The 26,508-nt window shown below is 36.7% G+C and overlaps 1 protein-coding gene across 3 annotated transcripts in view; it reads right to left on the bottom strand.

Annotated features, from left to right (window-relative positions):
- LOC115214749 (regulator of nonsense transcripts 3A) overlaps positions 1-26,508 on the bottom strand; it is a 54,818-nt gene that overhangs the window by 16,187 nt on the left and 12,123 nt on the right. The window contains exons 2-12 of one of the 3 annotated variants that reach the window (XM_036505274.1): positions 20,244-20,350; positions 18,104-18,210; positions 16,965-17,063; positions 15,361-15,471; positions 14,914-14,996; positions 13,970-14,113; positions 9,909-10,246; positions 9,037-9,340; positions 8,843-8,955; positions 6,006-6,060; positions 1,533-1,718 (exon numbers count right to left, since the gene is read on the bottom strand). In XM_036505274.1, the coding sequence (XP_036361167.1) occupies positions 1,533-1,718; positions 6,006-6,060; positions 8,843-8,955; positions 9,037-9,340; positions 9,909-10,246; positions 13,970-14,113; positions 14,914-14,996; positions 15,361-15,471; positions 16,965-17,063; positions 18,104-18,210; positions 20,244-20,350 (1,647 nt within the window). Of the gene's footprint in view, positions 1-1,532; positions 1,719-6,005; positions 6,061-8,842; positions 9,341-9,908; positions 10,247-13,969; positions 14,114-14,913; positions 14,997-15,360; positions 15,472-16,964; positions 17,064-18,103; positions 18,211-20,243; positions 20,351-26,508 lie in introns of all 3 variants that reach the window. The other 2 variants (XM_029783766.2, XM_029783768.2) reach the window with 2 other exon arrangements.

Raw genomic sequence — 26,508 nt, 5'->3', positions numbered from 1 at the left:
GGGTGAGTGAGAAGAGAAATCGAAGGAGAACTGAAATGGACAGCAGCACAGATGTACATCCAAAAGATATAGAACACAAAGAAGTTACCTGTCCGCCTATGATTTTATCAAGTTTCATAAATCCATGTGTCTATTGGCAAACAAAGTCGTGAAATGTAAATGTAAACAAAGGTACTTCAGTTACGACGTTGTGGTATGTAAAACTAAAACACTTTACCTTTAGTTACAAATGATTGCTTCTGTGAGTCACTCCTTACATCCATTTTATATTATTAAGTAACTAAGTTTTCCTGAGAACTATGCTATCCTAAACTTTGTTTCTCCAGGCCATGAGTGTTCAGCTTCTATGAAAAGTCTTTAACACAGGCAAAGGTTTTGTAGATTAAGAGAGAATTTTGTCTATATGAGGTGTTAAAACTTATGATTATTACATATTTCAAAAAGAAAATACTATTGGTTTTGTACTTAATCAATCCTTTGCAGTTTTGTCAGAGCTTTTCCAAGGAGTGATAATTACAGGGCAAGTCATCACATTAAGATATATATATGCATTCACAAACACAAATATATATTTACACACACACACACTCATATATATACATAAACATGTGTGTATATAAATATATCACTATGTACTCTTGTATGTGTATGTACAGACACATACATATGCATTTGTATATATATTCATACATGTAAATATGTATATACATACATTAATACATGTGCATACATATGTACACATAAATACATATGCATACGTTTGTGTGTATGTATCATCATCATCATCATCATCATCGTTTAGCGTCCGTTTTCCATGCTAGCATGGGTTGGACGGGTCAACTGGGGTCTGTGAAGCTGGAAGGCTTCGTCAGGCCCAGTCAGATCTGGCAGTGTTTCTACGGCTGGATGCCCTTCCTAACGCCAACCACTCCGCGAGTGTAGTGGGTGTTTTTTACGTGCCACCTGCACAGTAATGTATATGTATATATATATATATATATATAGTTCAATTTGAAGACTCCACTACAATGGATGAAAGCGCTAATATATGATATATGATGTTTAAAAACATGTAATATACTAATAAATATCTGTAAATATAAATCCATCTGGATTTCTGAGTACCTCATTTCTCCTAATATATAATACCTGTACGTCATCTCCAAACCTTCTAATATATATATATATATATATAATTTATGAATATACATATGCATATATATATATATATGTGCATATGTATATTCATAAATTTATGAGAGTAAAGAAGAAGAGTTTCTGAGCAAGCAGATCTCATCAGGGAACTGACATTCAAGCAGTGGAGAGAAAGTTTTGAATGTTCATGTAAGAGTCTGGAAGAATTTGAGAGAAAGAGGGACATAATGAACAAGTAATTTAGTACAACAAATCTCAGATGCAAAATACAATCACCAAAGACTGCGATGACGAACAACCAAGATTCCTATCTACCCACCCTTTTCCAAAGTCCGTCTAGCAGAGATGCTTTAGCAGTTGATATATGGGAAAATTACCTTCTTCTTCTTGCGTGGCTCCTGTTTGTCACCTCTAACTGGCTCGAAGTTGCAACAATCACCAGTACTTTTATTGACCTCACTCATTTTACCTGGTTTCATTGATTCATCAGCACTGTAAGGGCTAACACTTAGCTCTTTGGCACCACTCTCTGATGCTGGAGGAAACGAGCTGCCGTTTTCCACCTATGGAGCACAACGATATCACCAACCACAACGAGGACGACGATGACCACAGTTTGGGAGTACAACAGGAAAAACAAAGCAGGCATGAGAAAATTGGAAAAGAAAATGAATAGAACTGGCCAAAACATGCTCACATATCTGTATATTTGTGTAAGTGTGAATGTGTATGTGTGTGAAGGGGGAGTTATGTTAAAAATATGACTAAGATATTTTTGAAAATATTTCCTGTAGCTTCACAAGTTTTGTGTGCTTTTAATTTAAATTCAAACAAAACCAGTTCTCCCTCATTATCACAAACTTGTTAATGTTCATGTTTAATGTTTTACTTTATTCTATGGAAAAGAACAAAGTAAAGGCTGTTTTGGTTGAAACCACAAATTTCCCATAGACTGGAAAAATGTGAAAACTGAGGGTTTATATTAGCAGCACAGTTTTACGTATAACCTTAGAAAATCCTATGGCTAGGTGTAAGGTGTCATTAAATTACACCACTCAAAATTAATGGCTGGTAATCTTTTCAAAGCAGACATGGCACAATGATTAAGCAAGTATTACAATACTTGCTAATGAAGGTGGACAACTTGAAATGTGGATATTTTGGACAATTTTCCTACAGTACAGCTTCATAGACAATTATTAAAAGGACATTAGTCATATTTTTAATATAACATATTTTAAAGAAGCACCACTTACCATTTATACATGTATGAAATATGTGAATGTGTATATCATACTCACATGCATACATTATGTACGCACACACATACATATATATATATGTAATATATATATATATATTATATGTATATATATATACATACTATATATTTATATTTATATATAATATATATGTAATATAAATTATATACTATAGATAATATAGACATGTGAATATATAGCACAACTGTATGCAGAAATGCAGAAATGTGTATACAGATGCATATATATACGCCTTTATGGAAATGAAATATGAAAGTGAAGTTACTGAAATGAGGTCCAACAAAGATAGGAAAAAATCTAGTAAAGATCATTTACATAAAACTTAGTGTTTTGAATTCAGCATTTGGTGCTACATGTGTAATGAACAGCTTTAGTGGACTATGTTGTTATAATAATCTTGGAAAAATCAATTTTTGCCAGTCTACTGGTTTTTCTATATACTCAGTACTACAGCAGAAAAATAATTGGGATTTACAAAAACAGAGCAAAATTTTAACATCTAAGTGAACTGACCCAGGTGTATTACTGGTACCTGTCTTAGAAACTTAAAATAGTTAAAAGTAAAGTTAATTTCAGCAATATTTAAACCCAGGCTAATGAGGTTCCATAGTGTACAGAGTAAAGTATTCAAGCCAAGCTTGTTCATCTCAACCACCAACAATGGAGATATATAACAATAAAGACATAGTTAATTAGTTATAAAAGATTTTTTAGTGTATCATGATAATGATAGTATAGTTACGGGTATTAAGTAATAATAAGAAAATAACTAATACGAGACAAGAAGTGAACAATAAAAATAAGAAAATCTAAGCAAGAATTCTATTTCAAGACATTTGAGCAACTTACTCCAATTTATTCTACATAAATCCAACTACATCAAAGTCAAGAATTGAGGCTATAAAGCAGAAATATCTAGCCCTATGTGAATATGGGAAAGAAAATCATTATCGTGAATAGCTCCAACAAATTTATCCTTTTATCTTGTAGGGATTAGAACACCTAAAAGTACAAGTGTAAAATTTGTAGAATCTCATAGATTTTGTTCTTGAAAAACTAAATAGGAAAATAACAATACAAGGATTCATTTCCATCATGAAAATGAGAAAGAAAATTTATTCTATTCTGTCATAGGATTGAATATTTGTTGACAGTTGAATCTTACTGTGTGGCCTGGGCAGAAGCAAACTAATTTTCTTTATCTTAAATACTAAAGCTTCAAAATTCTAGCATAGGTAGGCAAGCTTGAGCATAGCAGCAATAATTAAAAACTTGTTTAAACGAAAGCCATAAAGCTGAAGGACAATGACCCTGACATTAAAAAAAAAAAAAACATGGCAATATCTCTTGAGTAGATATAACATGAAAATACTAATCAAATAATTCTAAGTGTTAGGTGACTGAGAATCTTTTCATTTCACAATTAAGAAACTGTAAGTACTACACTGAGTGGAATTATTCATTTAGAAATTATGATTAAATTTATTTTTAAAAATTAATTTTTTTAATTAGTATGGTTTGCATTGACAAATACTTCAATAATTCCCTTAATACGTCGAAAGAAACAATACTGAACTAAACTTGAAAAGTAATTTTTAGAAGAAATAATTCTGTTACATAATTTTGTATATTATTTCCAAAAGATTTTTGTTTAAAAAAAAAAAAGACAATCTTTGGTAAACCTCAAAGCCAGCAATTAAACATTTAACACACACTAAGCAAAACAATGCTTTGCATAAGCCAATTAAAAAAAAAAATTTGTAATAAAATAGCAACATGCAGTTTCAATGTTAGACAATATTAATACATAACTGTACAGTGAATATTTATTCACATGCTGATATTATGAGAGGCTAATCCCATTTAAGTTAAATATGCAAGTATACTGAGGTAATTAATAGTATATTTGATATATATCATTAATATTTGATAAGGCTGTAAAGCTGTTATCATATTTCTTCCTATTGGTTTCTTACATTGCATGAAGCAGTTTTCAGAGGGAAGTTGTATAAACTCTAGAATAAACTCTACTACATGACATGTCAATTTTATTACCTGCCAGTCTCGCCTGGTCCCCGTGCCGGTGACACGTAAAAGCACCATCCATTCGTGGCCGTTTGCCAGCTCTGTCTGGCACCGTGTCGGTGCCATGTAAAAGCACCATCCGTTCGTGTCCGTTGCCAGCATCGCCTGGCCCCGTACCGGTGACACGTAAAAGCACCGTCCGTTCGTGGCCGTTTGCCAGCTCTGTCTGGCACCTGTGCAGGTGGCATGTAAAAAGCACCCACTACACTCACGGAGTGGTTGGCATTAGGAAGGGCATCCAGCCGTAGAAACACTGCCAGATCTGACTGGGCCTGACGAAGCCTTCCAGCTTCACAGACCCCAGTTGAACCATCCAACCCATGCTAGCATGGAAAGCGGACGCTAAATGATGATGATGATGATGATGATGACAAAAGGGATAAAAAGTAGCGTCAACCCAGTGCGTATTAGAATTCAGAATAAAACTAAATATTGTAATATGCTGAAGTTGACATACAAGCATCAGAGCCAGTACCAAAACTCTAATTCTTCTTATTAACAATTATATTAGTTATAATATAGAGGATGTAATGCAAAATGCTTTCAAAGGCATTCCTCTAAGAAATGTGTAACCATACTGTAAACCTACAATTAGGTTTAAAAAGTTAACACAGTAGATAATAACTCCAGTTGAAACTGTACATTACAATTACAACAAAACTAGAACATAGGGTGACCAGGCAGCTTGACAAATGTTCTTGCAAGCCATAGAAACTCATGAAGACATTAATATATATATATAATCATCATTTAACATCTGTTTTCCATGCTGGTATCGGTTGATGGATTGACAAAAGCTGGCCAGCTAGAGAGCTGCCTAGGTTCCATGTCTATTTTGGCATGGTTTCTATGACTGGATGCCCTCCCTAATGCCAACCACTTTACAGAATATACTAGGTGCTTTTATGCAGCACCAGCACAACCTATGTATAAGTAAGCCATTTTACATTCAATGATGCATTTTGTTGAAGTGACCTCATTTTAGTAGGAGAGGTCTTCCTTACTCTAACTACAGCTCAGTAGTGAAGTAAAGAGTGAAACCTGTTTTGAGCCAGAGAAGAAAAGTGCAGAAAACAGTTATGTATATTACTACTCAGTGACACAATAGCTGTTGTAACAGAATTTGAAGTTCATAACCATGTGGTGAGCAGTCCAGCACCTTAACTTTTCCATTAATTTGATTTATACAAAGATGAGAGTGAGGTTGTGTGATCTTTCTTAATGCTTTTAGTAAAGTAAAACAACTACAAGATACAGGAATCAGGATTTGCAAGATGGTCTTGGCTCATCAAGAGAGAGCTTCTATTCTTCAGAAAGCTCCTTCAATGAACTACACTAACAACTAAATATCTTGTTAGAAACAAAAGGAATAAATATAACAAACTCTATAACAACATAAAAATACACACAACCAGAGAACACACCCACACACTTACAGACACATGCATTAAAAGCAGAAAACTCAGAAATATCGGGACTAACTTTGGATTTTTCTGATTTATCAATCTTGTTGAAGTTTTTCTTATCATGAAGATATCTGAAAAGAAAAGGAATATATATATATATTTATCAGTAAAGAAAACATCTACAAAATCTTTTGTTTTAATTTTTTTCTGACAATTTATCCCCAAAAAATTGGGAATAACCGAGTAAATATTAGTCATTTACTCTTCTTACAGATTTTTATATCTCTGATACTTTGACATTGTTTAGTACCTTAGTTAACTAAACTGAATGAGCATTTGATCAAAGTAACTTTTAATAAGTTAAAAGTAGAATGAACATTTAAAAGAAAAAAAAAACACCTTTCAACAGTTTACAAGAATACGGATTTATATTGTCATGTGCCGTCTGTGAGACTTTCTGAATGGATTGCCTGATTACCTATTTCTTTACTACCCACAAGGGGCTAAACACAGAGAGGACAAACAAGGACAGACATAGGTATTAAGTCGATTACATCGACCCCAGTGCGTAACTGGTACTTAATTTATCAACCCCGAAAGGATGAAAGGCAAAGTCGACCTCAGCGGAATTTGAACTCACAACATAACGCAGACGAAATACCGCTAAGCATTTCGCCCGGCGTGCTAAAGTTTCTGCCAGCTCGCCTGATTACCTTTATGTTTTTTAGTAGTGGGGCCCACCTGATGATGAGCCATGTCTCATATAGCTCACTTCTCAAACAAGGCTGCTCATGCTAGGTTTACATTAACCATCCTACACAAGATATCACAGCCAATGAAAGAGTCTTCTATGTGGTTACTCAACTTGTTATTTTTATAGCAGCCAAATCTCACTTCTAAGGACTTAGTGCCTTGATAAAGAGAAGGACATGTTTGACAATGATATCCTAGAAATTAAGATGTTCATCCCTGGAATACCTTTGATCATATGTCTGCATATAATATGGCTTTGGTTTTATCAATGTAACATACATGTTCTACAGAAATAATAATGTATATTACACTGACAAAAGCTTAAGAGTTAGTTAAGCATTAAATGAATAAAGTTTTCAGAAAACTAAATCACAGAATTTGTCATAACTGTGATAAATAACTTATTAAAATACTTAGGTCATATATAACAATAACTTATTCATGCAAATGAAAACATCATTTCAGGCATAATAAGTTGCTGTTATCATTTTGTCTTTGTAGTTATTTAGCCTCCAAGTTAGTGTAGATCCAGTATAACTATGATTAGCAGCATTCCAGGAGTACTGTCTTTTTTAGGCAATACCTTTTATTTGAAGATGGTGGGGTGCGATCTGAGAGAGATTTGACAGCTTTTTCTAGTAGGTCAAGCAGCTAGACAGCGGGTCATTCTTTGTATACATTTGAGTTAGTAATATGTATAAAATGTTAAGTGCTAGGAGAGAGGGGCTGTAATATGAAGGTATCAAGAAAAGACAACTGCACAGGTAGGGGTGTGTGATGCTAATAAACAATGCTAAAGTGTTGACTAATGTATCCATGGTGAAAGCTGCCCACATAACACAGAATCAATTGGTGAGATGTGATTCATAGAATACTGCACTTCAGAGCTAAGATTTAGGATCAAGAGAATTGGCAACATATTATACAGTAGACCTGCCAGTATGACTAAATGGATGGCAACAATTTGTATATGAGGATTGGCTGAAAAGTTCATAGACTAACAAAAATACTCTTATGGAATGTGGCCAAATGATGTTTATTTTTTCAATATAACTCCCTTGCAGTCCCTACAGTTATTCCATTGGGGTTGCAGTTCTTAGATCCAATTGATGAAGAAGCTTTCATCCAATTTGTCAAAAAATATCAACAGCAGATGTTGCCCTCATCACTTCAGTTTCAAACCAAGAGCTTTTTCATGTTGGGAAACAAATGATAGGACTTGTGTGCTGGAGTATTGTCCTGATAAAACAAGACTCCCTTTCATCAGTTTTTCTGGGTGTTTAGTCTTGATAGCCTTTTGTAACTGTCTCAGCACATAGGCATAACACTCTCCACTGATAGTGTGGCACTTTTGAAGGTAGTCAATAAACACAATGTCTTTTGTATCCCACCACATTGAGGCCATCACGTTCCCTGCAGACGAAACAACTTTGCTCTTCCATGGAGCAGGTGAGAAAGGGTGTTCCTACTGCATTGGTTGTCTCTTAGTCTCTGGCTCAAAGTGACGAAGTCAACACTCATTCTGGCGTAGGAAATGTTCAAGGAAACCAACTGGATCTACCTCAAACAATGTCAGATTTTTCAGTGATGTGACCAGCCTGGTGAGCTTCAATCATGTGTCAGAAGACAAAGCACCCACCAGGCAGAAACCTTCATCATGCCAAGTTCATTGTGCAGAATATTCTCAAATCTCTCATGGGACATGCTAATAGAATGGCTATTTGATTCATAGTCAATCACCAAGTGGTGAATACAATCAATGTTTTCCTTGGTGGTGGCAGTTGCAGGATGTCCAGACCTTGGGTCATCTTAAAAACTCTTCCCCCTCTCCTAAATTCAGATGCCCACTTTTGCACTATTGATAAAGTTGGATCATCATTCTCTAATGCAGCATGAATGTCCTTTTCTGCAGATACTTGATAACACCATGATGCCAAATTTTACCCATTTTCGAGAGAAGTTGCTACTAGTTACTTTTGAGTCTTCTTTGAACAGTTAGGTGTCAGTTTATCTTCAAAGAAACAATGCAGTTTTTAATAAGAATTTTAATTAATGCATGCTAGATTCTACAGCTTTAGCATTACTCCTTCATAGTCAGATACGAACTTTTCAGCCCATTCTTGTACATTAACACGGTTAATATAATTAATGTCTAATTACTTATCAAAATCATCAGTCTCTTGTTTCTCAGTACGTTCTGGTTTCTCTAATTTCTCTGAACGGTCTGGCTTCTCATGGCGCTCAAACTTGTCTGCTTTCTCATGGCGCTCAAACTTGTCAGCTTTCTCATGGCGCTCAAACTTGTCAGCTTTCTCATGGCGTTCAAACTTGTCAGCTTTCTCATGGCGTTCAAACTTGTCAGCTTTCTCATGGCGTTCAAATTTCTCTGTTTTCTCATGTCGCTCAAATTTGTCTGGCTTCTCATAGCGCTCAAATTTGTCCGGCTTCTCATGGCGCTCAAACTTGTCCGGCTTCTCGTGACGCTCAAACTTGTCCGCCTTCTCATGGCGCTCAAACTTGTCCTGTCTTTCGATACGATCAAACTTGTCCTGTCTCTCATGTTTGGACTGTTTGTCATGTCTTGACTTCTTATCATCACGACAATTGTTACTGTTGTTGTTGTTGCCATTAGCTTGGTAACATTTGTTGCGGTCATGACTGGAAAAGAAAACAAATAATTAACCATTAAGCACAAAGTTGAAAACCATACATTTGGAGAGTAACATTCCAGAAATTAGTGACAGATTGTGTGATCATCATCATCATCATCATCGTTTAGCGTCCGTTTTCCATGCTAGCATGGGTTGGACGGATAGTGATAGTGATAGCTATACACTAAATGCTGTGATGATGATGTTTTGACTAGGAACAGAGTTAATTAGTAAGATAAAGAAACGATTGAATTAATTAAAGTATCTCTATCCCTTTCCAGAAAGGACATTCGAAATGTGGGACAGATCGTATGATGCTTGTGTATAAAAGGTGACATTGCATGGTAGTGAAACACAGGAACTCAATATTACCACTGGTCAATCAATACCTATACTAGCAATGCACAATAAGATTCAACACAGCTACAATATAAGAGATCACTACTTTTTAACCATCCAGGCTTGGTTTAAAACATACATTGCATTAAGCAATTAGCCTTGGTCAATATCTTTCAGTAAAAGTTGTAAGGAAATTATAAAGATAAATAAAAGAATCGAAGAAAAAGGACACCAACCCATATTTGTCCCTGTTTGACTTCGGCCGATCAGCTTTATCATCTCTGTTCTTGCTTTTGTCCATACATCGGTCATCTTTAATAGTCTTAAACTTACTGTCAGATTTATCGTTTATTCGGTCATCTTTGGAATACTTGTTACGCTCACCAAAACGACCCTCTCTTCCAGTCTTAAGCCTATCTTGACCTTGCCGATCTATTTTGATTTTCTCACGGTTTTCTTTTGAAAAGCGGAGTTTTTCTCTCTCTTTTATGGGTTTATCCAATTCATCTTTGCACCGTATTAAATCACATTCATCCTTTTGTTTCTCCATTTCTCGTTCAGGGTTCTTTAAAAGCTGAGAAAATAAAGACAAAACTGTTACCATCATCATTATCACAAGTACCTTTCTCTTAAATAATATATACTTAGGGCATTTGCATAGAGATTTGAATTCTTGTTAGTCCTGCTGATTTTAGGACATAAGACATTTAGAGGTGGATATACAGAAGTATTTTCCTGTTGTTATTTCAAGGCCACAAGGGAATTTGGACTCAATGCAAATTAATGTATCACCCATATATTTTATAGTGTTTCCAATCAAGCAATGACCTACAGTATCTAACTACAGCTAATGCAGCCAGGTTGTTGCTAGAAGTGACTGGAGCTAACAAAAGCCAAGCTATCATTTAAAACAACATTCACATATTTACAGATACAATATTCATCACACTTCATAAATCTTCTGCCTAGACGTAATGTCCACATGTAACCTAGATACTTTACACCAAACTTTCAATGGAGCAAAACCAATTTAATCTCAACATCACCAACAACAACCACTAAAGATATAATTTTACAACTGATATATATCTAGCATCATGTCCAAACTCAGTATTTACATTTATCTGACACTGCTAATGCTCCCAGTAGGATTATGCCCATGTAGATGAAGCCATGATAGGATATAATAAGGGTAAGGTACATTTTCAACAATATATGCCTGCTAAACCCACTAAATGGGGCATCAAAGTATGGGAGGTATATGAATCAGACACAGGGTATTGTGACAATTTTGATATTTACACTAGGAAAAAAATATAATGGAAACAGACCAAATGGGTTATGATGTATGGTCTCTAACTTAACCATTTCACGATCAACACCAACACCTGTATTTTTACTCTCAGTGGCTGTGGTGGAACATCATGTCCTTGTAAATACCTATATGTAGTACTGTGATGAGCAAATCACAAAGGGAACATTCTCCAGATGCAAAAAGAAAATTTTCTATCATTTTACACAAGGACAAAAGACAAATTTTACTTTTATCTACCAATGAACAGATGTTAGCACTGAGGAGAAAACTACCATAAATAATTCATATAATAAACATATAGTTAGTGTGGATAAATTTGATTAGTATGGGGCACACTACCCAGTTGGATGACCTGGAAAAAATGGTGGAGGTACATTTTGTGGTTCTTATTTAGTTCAACTTTTGTTAGTACATATATTGTGTATGTAAAAAGCCACAAAGTATCTCCACCACTAAATGACTACTGCCATACGAAATTTCAGGTTGCATCGCATCTCAGTTGCATGGGGGAATTTTCTTCCACAAAGCACAGACAGGGAGAAAAGCCAAATTAACAAATGGAAAAGATAAATGGAAGAAAGAAAGTTTATAGACAATGTTAATTACCAAAAAGAAAAACAGCTAAAAGGTGTCAAGTTGTCAAGTGCCCTTGTATAATGAATGGGTTTTTGGACAATTCCATCACAGAAATATGGCATATTTTCTGGTTTGATAGAAGTCATCATCATCATCATCGTTTAACGTCCGTTTTCCGTGCTAGCACAAGTTGGACGGTTCGACCAGGGTCTGGGAAGCCAGGAAGCTGCACCAGGCTCCAGTGTGATCTGGCAGTGTTTCTACAGCTGGATGCCCTTCCTAACGCCAACCACTCCATGAGTGTAGTGGGTGCTTTTTACGTGCCACCGGCACAGGTATCACAACTACTATTTCCATTTGATATTTATTTCGATGTTCATGAATCGAAATAAATACAATTATATATTCCTTTCACTTTATTACAAATAATATGTGAAGTTGAGAAATACATATAAATTGTGTTCTTGAGCAAGACATTTAATTTCACATTGTTCCAGTCCCCCTTTGATCAAAGTGGATTGTTGGCCTGCTTGCCTAGCCATTGGATTGACATCATTTGAAGGCTGAAACAATGCAAAGGCGCATTGTGTCCAGCAACATGTAATATCTGATAACCTGGTTGGTCATGTGACATTCTGTTGTGTGAACATACGCATTAAACTGTATAAGAATACATTGCTAACCGTATACTGACAAATAAAAGAGGCTTTTTATATGTTATTTTCAATGAAAATATTTTAATGAAATATAGAGAAAGAATAAAGTCTTGTGCTGATTATACCTGTATTTTAATTAATCCACATTAATATACCTAATCTCAAAGAGTGACAAAACTGTTTGCAGTTGACATCTGGGATAATTTAGGAGCAAAAAAAAAAAAAAACAGGTATGATACACAGTGTTTATCCATAAAGTTATTGCTTTTACACCTGGTAATTAATTTTACCTCCCTGTACAGGTCAAATTTAACCAAAAAGATCAAGAAACAATTAACTGAAAAGCATTGGTATTCAAGCACCTACTACCAAATTTTCAAGTCTGTATATAAAAAGATTAACAAAGTTACAAACAAATATTGTAGATACCCCCCTTGAACCTGATGAATTCAAAATAATGCAGACAAATAAGCAATTACATTTGATAATGTAATCTGAATGCTAAAGGGTTGAGAGAAAAATTGGGTGCAAGAGGCATTAGATCTATTGTGCAAGAGAAAACATTGTGCTGGTATGGTCATGTGATGCCTAAGGATGAGAACAGTTGCATAAAGAAGTCCTGATCCCTAATTGTGGAGGGAGACTGTGAAAGGAGTAGACCCAAGAAGATGAAGTGGTGAGAAATGATCTTTGGATGCTGAGCCTTAGAGAAGATGACAAGTGACTGAAACTTCTTGCAATTTGCTGTGCTTGAGAAAACATGTCAAGCTAAGTGAAATTGTGGCCATCCAGACACACAATCATGTCCTTTATGACCAGGGCTCCCCTCCCACATACATATTTGTCTTGTAAAAACTCACCCATCTTCCCAACACCCGTTGCAGGCCCCACCCCTTCATTCTCCCTTATGCACCACCCTACCCACTGCAGACCCCCACCACTCTCTCTCAAGTGTCCATCTGCACATCCTCTCTGCCCTCACACATTTACCTTACCCCTTCCAGCCACTCCAATTTCTCTCATGCTCCTCTATCTCCTTTATATACTCCCCTGCACTGTTCCCTGTAGGAAGACTCCAATACATTTTCTTTCTTTCTCACTCTGGCTGTCCCTGAATCTTTCCCTCTCTCCTACCTTCCTTCTCTTTTCTTGTCCTACAGAGGAAGCAAAGTATCACCAGTACAATAAAACAACTATCTCTGTCCTCTTCATTATACTCTAACCCCTCACTTGGCACACAGCCACTTTCCTTGGTTCCACTCCTCTCTCAACAAAGAGGTCTTTGCTTTGCAAGCTACTTGGCAACCCTGTTTGTGCCATGTAAAAAGCACCCAGTACACTCTGTAATGTAGCTGGCATTAGGAAGGACATCCAGCCATAGAAATCATGCCAAAACAAACAACTGGAGCTTGGTGTAGCCTTACGGTTTGCCAGCTACTGTCAAAACCATTCAACCCATGCCAGCATGGAATATGAATGTTAAAAGATGATGATGGAGCTCATGCAACTTTGGTAAAACAACATATAAAATTAATGAACATTACTTCTCCAGATAAACACTTCCATCCTAGTTAGCTGCACAAATCTACTTTTCCTGTGCTCATCATCCTAACTTTGTATCACCTCAACAAATATTTTTCCTGTTTTCTGCTACAAGTGAAACAAATTGCCAATGACAGTGATAGCAACATCCATGTAAGTATTGTTGCTATATTAACTATACATATAACTTTAAGCCTACAACACAAACCTTGATAGGTTGCTCATCTTTCTTCAGTTCTTTTTCTTTCAGTTTTTCTTTATCTCTCTTCTCTTTCTCTTTCCGACGTCGTTTCTCTTCATCTCTTGCCTTTCTTCGTTCTTGTTCTCGCTTCTTCCGGTCTTCTCTCTGCCTCTGAATTAACGAAATTAGAACATATCAAGTTGTCTACGTAAATGATTCTTCAAATTTTGGTGGGTGGTATAGTTTAAAATATCTACCACAAATCTGGATTGTTACAAGGCCACAAATTTGCAGAAGAGGAATATACCATACTAAATTGAGCCCAGTGATGACAGTTATTCTATGAACCTGAATGCATAAAAGACAAATTTGAATTCAGAACTTGGGACAGAAACACTACATGGCATTTAGTGTAGCACCACCATTTCTGTTATTAAAAACAAACAATAGCAATGTATCATTTATAGTTTAGTCTCAGATCTGTTCTAATTGGGTAAGCAATGACATTCCAATAATAATCATTCAGTCTTATTCCCAACAATGTGTTTAGGACTATTATCCAATGCAGTCTTCAAGATTTTTAAGATGGTGAAGTATAATTGAGAGAGCCTCGTTTGATATTTCTACAAAGGCCAGAAATCATCATGAGTCAATTTTCAAGTCATATCAAGAACGTTTCTGTCATGAGCCAAGTCCACATAAAGATTTTAACATTGTAAACCAATGAAGCACTTGCCAATTTCATAAGATAGCCTCTTCTGTCTATAGTGAATCCTGCTTTTTGTGTGTTACCTTCTATAATGTTGTGAAATACGTGTGTCCATAGTTTCCTCATATATTCAGAACACTGCAGTTAATTTGGGGAAAACTTTTCATGAGATAGTGAATGGGAGCCATGGAATTGATGAAATTACTTTAAAATTATTAAAAATCAATTTATCAAGAATTACAAATAACAATAAGTCTCTTACTTGTAAACTGGCTTTCTTTTCTTCTCGTTTACGCTTAATGAATTCAATTAATGGAGTTGTCATCTTGGGTACACCATGATTGGCTGAAAATATCAACATTATATTATTACAAGTATATCAATAACAAAGTGCTCTTTTTGGTTTGGTAACAAAATCTGTGGTAGCTATCATAATGGTGATGACAATTGTTGTAATGATACGAAACTGAATATACTTAGTTTCACATTGTTAAATACGCTATCATGGATAAAAGGTGGCTAGCTCGGTGTCTGCAGGTACTAAAATTGAATAGACAACCAACTTTAACCCTGCATTGCATTATTGTACTGCCTGTATGACATATTAACAATCAATAGTGTAATGATTAGCAGCCACAAAATCTATTTATCAACTAATTTGAGATCAATGCTACAGTGTTAGAGTAATAACTTCTGGCAATTCTCCTACCTTTTAGCTCTTTTCTTTTATTTTCCAGTTCTTCCAAATAAGATTCAATTGGTACAGTTGGTTCAGAATGAGGATTCTTTATATTTTCAACAAACTTTTGGAATTCAGAATCTTTAAAGAAATAATGTAAATAACGATATAAAAAAAAATTGAAGAGATAGCAGGCTTTATTTTTGAAAGTAAATTGTTGTCATTATTGCCGACATCATCATTTAACATTTGTTTTCCATGTTGGCAAGCTAGAGAGCTGCACCAGGTTCCAGTCTGATTTGGCTTGGTTTCTATGGCTGGATGCCCTTTCTAGTGCCAGCCACTTTACAGAGTCTACTGAGTATTCTTCGTGTAACACTGGCCTAAGTACTTTTACCATGACCCAGCATGGATGCTTCTTACATGGCACCAACATGGGTGCTTTTTATATGGCACTGGCACAAGTGCCTTTTAGTCAACACCAACCCAGACAGCTTTATGTGACACTAGCACTGGTGCTTTTTATGTGACACTGGCATGAGGCTCTTGCAGACCAAAACCCTTTTAGTTGGGAGGGAGGTATTAACAAGTCTGCTGTGGTGGATAGGTCTACATGAGTACAGGAAGGTGCCAGATATCTCAGTCCTTTATCATCTCCTCTGTAAAGTTCAATGTCCTCAGATGAGATAGGACTTCAGGACATTCCATGTCTTCCTGGGTTTCCCTCTTCCACGAGTTCCATCTACTTTTAGTGACTGACACTTTTTTGTGCAGCTATCTACATCCATCCACATCATAGCACCAAACCAGTGCAGTTTTCTCTCCTGTACACAGCAACCAATTCCTCTTATGCCTAACTTTTCTCTTAATACACTAGCACTCTGTCACACATGTACACTTACATTGCACATCCAGTGGAGCATACTAGCCTCACTCCTCTCTAGCCTTTGCAAGCCTTCTACATTCAGGACTCAAGTCTCACTACCATGAAGTATTGTTGTTTGTACACATGCATTATACAATCTTCCTTTGACTGCCAAGAGAAGTAAAAGCTCTCTGAATTTCTCCATCCTATTTTTATTCTAGAGATTACACTTTCTGTGCATGCTCCCCCACTATTAATTAGATCCCCTTGGTAGCAGAAATTATTCACTTCCTCTAAAGAACCTCCAGGGCATTTGAGACTATCCATTTCCTGAGTATCTGTAGTTTTTGTGGCTCCTGTGCACAATCCATATATGAACACCACTTCCTATTCTTTCACTCCACCTCTTAGGTGTCCATAACTTGAACTGGGTACATCATATGAAATTCCTACCAACACTTTTCCTACATATAAAGCAGAACCTTTTACCTGAAGGGAATAGGATCTTAGGATCCTGTCTTTTTTCATGCTCACTAAAACCATAATCTTGGCTCTGATACCAGATTTTGCTTCCACATCTGGTGGAGTCTCAGGTTAAATGACAAAAATAACAGAACCTCAGATGGAATTTTAGTCGACATCCAACTGAAACTTTGGCACAGTAATCAACATTCATCATGCAATTACACACAAAAACATAATGCCTCAGAGTAAAAATTCCATTGCTTTATCCATTTTAGATTAAGAGAAAAAAATGAAGAAGAAATACCTTGGTCTATAGTTCCTTTTTTGGTATCTGCTTTCCTCATTTTTTTCTTGGGAACTTTCTGGAATGGAGCAAATTCTACCACCGCTGGATATTCATTGCCTGCAAATTGATAAAAAACATAGGACTATACAAATAAACATTGTTAGATTTGAAAACAACTGAAGTACTATCTTGTAATTCAAGGCCATAGATTATTTCATAGAAGATACAAATTAATAACAAAAATTATTTTACAGTAGAATCAAATTAGCCACATAAACAGCATATACACTACTTTATTACTACTTTGTTGTCTTAACTGTCAATTAATATTCATGTTCCATGCTAGCATGAGTTGGATGGTTTGATAGGAAGCAAATGGTTGGAAGACTGCATCTAGCACCAATGTCTGTTTTGGCATGTTTTCTACAGTCGAATGCCTTTCCTAACAACAAGCACTCTACAGCATGTAACAAATGCATGTCACGATAATTGTCACTGTTGAGTTGATTAAAACTAGTCTCTCATCTTAATTAACTTATTGCATGCTCTACCTCAATTATTTCACCCATTTCTCAGCTAACAGTATGCCTACCTCATTCCTGCTGTCACTGTTACTAGCCCAGAAGAATTTGTACAGATGTCTCTTGCCTGTTAGAGGTTTGGTTGAGGATCCTTTCTCCTTTATATCTCTTGCACACAGCACATATCTACTTGTCTCTGCTTCAGTATTTCTAAAATCCCCCCTGAACTACTTTACATCATGCCTACATTTATGGTTGCAGCCTAAAAGTTTTGGAACCGACAGGAAGAGGAAGGGTCTTTAGTAGTTGTTGCTCATTACAGCTGGCTTGGTAACGAAAGTGTTAAAACAAATCTCATTTCAGGAGCAGGAAAATCAAACTTTGTTTGTGAACAGTAATCAAACAGAGGATAAAAGGCAAAACCAACTTCAATTGTTACTAGACATTGTAACACACACTACTATTTCTAACTCATAATTGGTAGGCGTTTCATTAGTTTGCAATAAGCTGAAATCTGGTGATGGTCCAAGAGAAGGAAATAAGAAATTAACTCAAAGCCCAATAAGTGACATTAATATTATTAGACTTATGAAGTAAACAAAATAATGAAGAATATTATTTATATAATCAACATACCTTTTTTGTCCACAAAAACATATCCATCAAATTTATCTTTAAATGTGCAAATATCCTCTGCACAAGGAAAATTGATGTAAGCTCGAGTAAAAGCATTCACGCCAAGACTAAGAAAAACAAAAGCAAAAAGAGATGAGAAAATAAAGATACAAAATAGTTGTTAAGTATAGATGAAATTATTTTATTCAGTTATAGTATAAACTTTTAAGGTTATTCATTAATTCATAATTATCATGAATTTTCCTTTTCATCCATTACCACCAACCTATTTGAACACTCATGCACTTGTGCTAACAAAGGAACCTCTGTGTGATTGTTCAATCCACCAAAAATAGTGGGTAAATTACCCTTAAATCATATCCTATTGTCTTATGAAGAAAACATTGGACAATGTTGTCAGGAGATAACAAAAATTATGAACTTGTGAATTCATTTCTCTGCATTTAAATTTTTAAGAAAAGTCAGTAAATGATTTCATGAACTCCAGCTGATTCACTGATTACAACCACTTTTCTCTCAACAGTTTGCTTTGTCTGGATTATCACATTCCAGGTTTATCCTTATGTGATAACTATCAATTTCAACTTCACATACTTTCTCTTTATCATACTTAACTTTTCTCTTTTTCATTTTAAAATTTGATTGAACCAAAGCCATCTTCCAGCTATTTATTTCCATACACTTACACCATGTACACACAACATCACTGTAATTAAGTTGATTTCAATCACAATATGTTAACTGGCTAAGTTTTTAGTCTACAGCACTCAAATTTTCTCTAAGTACTCTCATTTGCAGCTTATGTACCTTGAATGATGATATACAGTCAACAATGAAATATCTCTTCTAAGCACAAAGATACGGTTACTTTAAGAGTTGAATGATATCATGATAACAATTAATCCTTTAATTCTTCAAACAGGAGCTACCGTTGACCCTGATGAAGCAGGTCATCAATGACATTTCAGTCATTATCATCCCATCTTATTTTTCAGTCTTAACGTACCTAACACAAGATTAAATAACAAATCCATTTTATTAAAGTCGTGATTTGATGGAAATTTGACTGCTATTCAGTGGTAATAATCAGTGAATCAGATCTGAAACACATACACACATATATATACATATACAAAGTTGATGTAAGCTCGGGTAAAAGCATTCATGCCAAGACTAAGAAAAACAAATGGGCCAATCCATACCAACATGGACAATGGACATTAAATGATGAGGAGGAGGATACACATACACATCATATACATGTACACTTATTACATACATTTATCACCATCACCATTTAACATTTGTCTTCTATATTGGCATGGCCTGTAATGTTGAACAGGATATGATGAGCTGGAAGATTGTATTATGACTCCAATGTTTACTTTGGCATGCTTTCTATGGCTAGATGCCTTTCCTAAGTCCAATTAGAGAGTGCACTGGGTGCTTTGAACGATGTTGATGATGATATAGAGGAAGGATGCGAAACAGGGAGTTGATGGGTGTGAGGTGGGTGAATAAATATTGCAAGAGTGTGTGGGGATAAAGTTGGAGGTGGTGAGAGGTACATAGGAGTGAATCAACAAGAAGTGATTCAAAGGAGAGGGAGCGATAATTAGCAGTACAGAGAAAGGGTGATAGACAAAAATCATGAGTAGGAAGAGACTATGTTAAGTATGCATTTCAAAACAGTGATTCCAGGGAGTGGAAGAACTAACTAGTAGTGCAGGAAAAGATGATTTCAATTACTGTAGTAGTTAGGACAGAGATGGAAGGATGAGTTATGGGGAGATGAGCAGATGGAAAAGGCCTGACAGGAACAAACTGGGTGAGCTCAGTTGTCTGAAAAACATATTATGGTTCCAGGACCATAGTTTTGGTGTGACGTCATCTTGAACCCATGTATTACCAATTATGTCCAGTCCTTTATCATCTCCTCAATGAGGATCAAAATTCAGAGATCACATATATCTAAGTTCAATATTCTTGTGTACTTTTAATGCTTTTATTATGTTTAAAACCTTAATCACAGTAAAAGTTTTTAGTTTGTTATAGGTTCTTTGAAATAAAATTATTATTTAACCAAGAGATGTATAACAGAGAAAAACATTAAAAAAAGGGGTCTTGATTCATACTATACCTCATATCTGCCTTCACATAATAGAAATAATCATAAGCAGGGAGTGGCAAAATTTGTTCCAGGAATATCTCAGGTGAAAGAGATGGTGGTAAGCGTCGGATAACAACCTGAAAATATAAATTAAAAGGAATGTGATGGTTCATTTCACAACTATGATTAGCTGAGAACAGCTAAGGCAACTGAATTAGAGGAACAGAATGAAGGAATAACAGGTTATTGCCTACCATTGATGCTGACCAGTGTCACTAGCTCAGTTGAATGAGTTAATATAAGTACAGCTTACTGCTGCCACATCGTCATCAGGTGACATCAATTATTAGCATGGTTTCTACAGATGGAAGCGCTTCCTAATACCAGCTACTTTACATCGTATACTGGGTGCATTTTTTGTAGCACCAGTACCATCAGAGTCACCAAGCAACTTGCAAGACAAAGTAACCTCAACCAGAGAGAGCAATATTGAGGGAAGTGGCTTTGTGATAATTGCACCTTACTGGCACTTGTGCATGTGCTAGTAGAGTGCCAAGAGCACCATCTGAGCATGATCATTGCCAGAGCAGCCAACTGGCTTCCGTACCAGTGGCACATAAAAGGGCACTATTCGAGCGTGATCATTACCAACGTCGCTTCACTGGCACCTGTGCCGGTGGCACGTGTAAAAAGATTCGAGCGAGGTCATTGCCAGTACAGCCTGACTGGCCCCTGTGCTGGTGGCACGTAAAAAGCACCCACTACACTCTCGGAGTGGTTGGCGTTAGGAAGGGCATCCAGCTGTAGAAACTCTGCCAGATCAAGATTGGAGCCTGGTGCAGCCATCTGGTTCGCCAGCCCTCAGTCAAAATCGTCCAACACATGCTAGCATGGAAAGCAGACATTAAACGATGTTGATGATGATGATGAGAAGGTAAAAGAATAATAGAAAGATAGAAATAGGTGTCTTGCTATAGAAGAGCTACAAGGATAACCCATTTGGAGAAGGAAGAGAAAGATAGACTTAAAGAGAAATAAAAAGACTACAAGTCTTCAGTTTCTTTAGGTTGTCTTTCTGATCTAGGATCTTATTAAGGGTTGCAGATGATGGCTGATATACTGTAGTGAAGTCAATAAGCTAGTGCTAACTTATTTTATGTAGTTAAAATCAAAAATATTATCAGAAATATCTGCACAGAGAATATTCATTCAATGATTAATATTATTTTAACCCTTCAGCATTTAAATCAGCCATATCCGGCCCAAACATTCTACCTGTTTTATGTTCAAACTGACCCAGTCTGGTCTCTCACATCAACTTTACAATGTCATTCTAAAAATAAACTGTCACATGCTCAAAATGTCAAAGCTGTGAAATAACACATGATTAATTCAAACCAATGTGAGTAAATAAGAATTGCATTTGACAAAGTAATCTGGATGATAAAGGGTTAATCATTTCAGCAAGTAGAGGTAACAGCACTTAGGCATGTTTCAGCCTTATTAGTCCTTTACAGTGGAGTATTAGAGAACCACTAATTAGATGTACTACAAGATGCAAAAGGTAGGCTTCATAAATTATACTTAGAAAAAATTAAAGTGTGAGGTTAATCACTAGTTTATACAGAAGTAAAACTAAATCTCCTCAATTTTAATGGACTTTTCAAAATCCATGGTTAACATGTAAAGAGGATGTCAATAAATTCTAAAAAATACAAGAACATAATGACGAAAATATATTTCAGCTATCTGCATTATATGGTTAAGAAATGTAAAAGATGGAGGTAAAAAAAACAAGTGAAAAAAATATTTAGATCAATTTAGATCACATTTTTATCTCTTTTCAAAAATACACTTCAGTAATAACAAGTACCTGAAAACTTGTCATAATGTGAAATTAATTTTCCTATTGACTTTCATGTTATAAAATGATAATGTATTCTGCTAGATTTATATATATATATATATATATATATATATATATAATAATTACTTGAGGGAATATTAATCCAAACATAGAAGGAAAAAATTCAATTTAGAAATACTAAATCAAATTTCACACAATATAATATATATATATATATTAAAAAATTAGGAAAAAACACTTTCATCAATTCAAAATGAACAATTAAATTACAAAAATGGTGTAATTTAATTGTTCATTTTGAAATGATAAAAGGTGTTTTTTTTCTAATTTTATATATATATATATATTTATATATGTATATAGTGAGAGAGAGAGAGAAACAAGTTTTTATGTATAAAAGTAATAGTTTCTAAAGCTATAGAGTACAATATGTATACAAAATAAACACATTTGAAGAGAAATACATTAGAGAAAAAATACAGTGCAATACCTTACAGGACAATGTTCTTACAACAAAAGATGTTGACTATTGATGGAATTGGTATTGGTGGAATGAGAATTACTGGAAGGATGGATAAAGGACACTGTCATCTACTTTAAAGTTCATCATCAACATCTACTTGAGGGATGTAAAGCTTATCCAGAATTGTTTAATGTTTACAGTACATCGTCTCTTTCTACAGTTCAGTGTAGGAAATGAGCTCATTATAAGCTCCTTGTAATTTTCATGTTATGTCCAAAATTAGGGTTGTTATTAGCAAAAACTTGCAGATCTTCTCCTATAAATGCCAACCTTTAGCGAAAGTCTTTGCAGTTAACTCACGTGTACATTTTTTGAAATTTAAGTATTTTCATCTGTGTTCTCTGCTTGTTCTTATTCAATAAACTTTCTCTATAGGACACAAGTAATTCAACCACACCGTTATCTATGACTTCTTCAAACTCTACATAATTCGGAAGTGTCGGAATATCTTTTTGAATTTAGATAAAGGAAGATAGATAGACAAACACAGACAGACTGACATAAATTATTATCAGACTAAGAGAACCATAATATGAAGCAATGTTCAGAATAATTAGTTACCAAAGATGTCTCAACTGTTAATAAGATATAGAGCATCCCGGACTACTTTATCTTCATGATACAGTGTAATTTTGTAATTTGGCATTTATTTCCTCCCCAAACCTTGTTTAGCCCATTAGAGATCACGAATGTTTTATATCACAATAAATTTAAAGGGCAGACTTAAATTGTTTTTTTCTTTTTTGTTCACCATGTCCTTCAAAATGATGGTGGCATCTTTTTATGAAAAGAAGTTTTGAAAACTTACAATTTCTTTTTCACCTCACCGTTCTGGACTGATTTTGGCCAATTTTTTTAGTAGTACACATTTAAAAACCATGGGAGAAGCCACTTAGGTTAAAAAAAAAATTTTTTTTTAATTTTGTAAATATTTTCAGACGAAAAAATGTGTGATTTAAGGGAGATTTGGCTGTTATTTCTAGTACATCCCATGACCACCTTCAATTCTTTTGTCATTCTCACATGTATTGTCTTGCCAGGTCTTCGGATGGTGTTTTTATGTGCCACCATGTTCCCACAGCACGGAGGCCAGTCGATGCGGTACTGGCTACGGCCACGTTCGGATGGTTTTCTTGTGTTCCACAGGCACTGGTACCACAAAGATACAAATTCCATTGATGTTCATCTATTTTGATTGATTTTCACTTGCCTCAGCAGGTCTTCACAAGTGTCACAAGAAGGAAGGTATGCACAGGTGGATCGACTACGTCCCAGGTAGGGGCCACGGGATATGGCCTGACTAGTCCTGCCGGGTCCTCTCATGCACAGCACACTTCCATAGGACTCGGTCTTCAGTCATTTCCTTGGTGAGACCTAAAGTTCGAAGGTCGTGCTTCACCACCTCGTCCCAGGTTTTCCTGGGTCTACCTCTTCCACAGGTTCCCTCAACTGCTAGGGTGTAGCACTTTTGCACACAACTATCTTCAGCCATTCTCATCACATGACCATACCAGCGCAGCCGTCTCTCTTGCACACCACAACTGACACTTCTTAGGTTCAACTTTTCTCTCAAAGTACTTACACTCTGACGATTATGAACACTGACATTACACATCCATCGGAGCATACTGGCTTCATTTCTTGCAAGCTTACGCATATCCTCAGCTGTCACGGCCCATGTTTCACTACCATGTAGCATGGCTGTACGTACACACGCATCATATAGTCTGCCTTTTACTCTTAGCGAGAGGCCTTTTGTCACCAGCAGGGGTAAGAGCTCTCTAAACTTTGCCCAGGCTATTCTTACTCTAGCAGTTACACTTTTAGCACACCCACCCCCACAACTGACTTGGTCTCCTAGGTAGCGGAAGCTATCAACTACTTCTAGTTTGTCTCCCTGGAACGTGGTAGAAGTTGGTCTCTGCACATTTCCAGTGTTTATTTCTCCTGAGCATCTGCCACAGACAAAAACTATTTTCTTAGTTAGCCTTCCTTTGACATTGCTGCACCTCTTATGTGTCCATAGCTTACACTTGGTGCACCTTATAGAGTTTCTACCTACACCTTTTCTACAGATCGAGCAGGGCCATCTACCTGAAGTCGTTTGTGGTTGGTCCACCTTCCTACTTATTAGGACTTTGGTTTTGGCTAGGTTGATTCTAAGGCCCTTCGATTCTAATCCTTGTTTCCACACCTGAAACTTCTCCTCCAGTTTTGATAGTGACTCAGCAATTAGAGCAAGGTCATCAGCATATAGGAGCTCCCAGGGGCATCCTGTCTTAAATTCTTCCGTTATTGCCTGGAGGACTATGATAAATAGGAGGGGGCTGAGGACTGAACCTTGGTGGACCCCAACCTCTACCCGGAATTCTTCACTGTACTCGTTGCCAACCCTCACCTTACTAGCTGCGTCTCTGTACATGGCTCGCACAGCTCTCACTAACCATTCATCTATCCCTAGTTGACCACCAGATAAGGGATCGGGGGGACCCTGTCAAAGGCTTTCTCTAAGTCAACAAAAGCCAGGTACAAGGGCTTACCTTTGGCTAGGTATTTCTCCTGCAGCTGTCTTACCAGGAATATAGCATCAGTAGTACTTTTCCCTGGCACGAACCCAAACTGCATATCATCTAAGCTAACTCTCTCTCTAATTAACTGGGCTATAACCCTCTCCGTAACCTTCATTACCTGATCCAACAGCTTGATGCCCCTGTAGTTATTTGTATCTAGGGCATCGCCTTTACCTTTGTAGCAGTTGACTATTATGCTGCTACACCAGTCATTGGGTATGACTCCTTCGTGTATCACCTGGTTAACTATACGGGTGACTATGCTATAGCCGACACTACCAGATATTTTGAGCATCTCTGCAGTAATTCCTGATGGGAACCCGTGGGCCCTACCTGGGACGTAGTCAGTCCACCTGTACATACCTTCCTTCTTGTGACACTTGTGAAGACCTGTTGAGGCAAGTGAAAATCAAAACAAATCAAAATAGATGAACATCAATGGAATTTGTATCTTTGTGGTACCAGTGCCGGTGGCACACAAGAATCCATCCGAACGTGGCCGTAGTCAGTACCGCATCACTGGCCATCGTGCTGTGGGCACATAACAAACACCATCCGGTCGTGGCCGTTCGCCAGCCTCATTTAGCACCTGTGTCGGTGGCACATAAAAAGTAGTCAGTACCGCTTGGGTACCAGTGCCGGTGGCACACAAGAATCCATCCGAACATGGCCGTAGTCAGTACCGCATCACTGGCCATCGTGCTGTGGGTACATAACAAACACCATCCGGTCGTGGCCGTTCGCCAGCCTCATCTAGCACCTGTGTCGGTGGCACATAAAAACACCATCCGAAGACCCGGCAAGACTAGTCAGGCCATGAACCATGGCCCCTACCTGGGACGTAGTCAGTCCACCTGTGCATACCTTCCTCCTTGTGATACTTGTGAAGGCCTGTTGAGGCAAGTGAAAATCAAAATCAAAATCAAAATCAAAACAAATCAAAATAGATGAACATCAATGGAATTTGTATCTTTGTGGTACCAGTGCCGGTGGCACACAAGAGAAAACCATCCGAAAGTGGCCGTAGCCAGTACCGCATCGACTGGCCTCCGTGCTGTGGGCACATGACAAACACCATCCGATCGTGGCCGTTCGCCAGCCTCATCTAGCACCTGTGTCGGTGGCACATAAAAACACCATCCGAAGACCCGGCAAGACTAGTCAGGCCATAACCCATGGCCCCTACCTGGGACGTAGTCAGTCCACCTGTGCATACCTTCCTTCTTGTGACACTTGTGAAGACCTGTTGAGGCAAGTGAAAATCAAAACAAATCAAAATAGATGAACATCAATGGAATTTGTATCTTTGTGGTACCAGTGCCGGTGGCACGTGGC

This window comes from Octopus sinensis, linkage group LG8, assembly GCF_006345805.1.
Source record: "Octopus sinensis linkage group LG8, ASM634580v1, whole genome shotgun sequence".
Lineage (NCBI taxonomy): Eukaryota > Metazoa > Mollusca > Cephalopoda > Octopoda > Octopodidae > Octopus > Octopus sinensis.
Note: the sequence above shows the minus strand (reverse complement) of the source record. Positions and strands in the feature narration are given on the sequence as shown.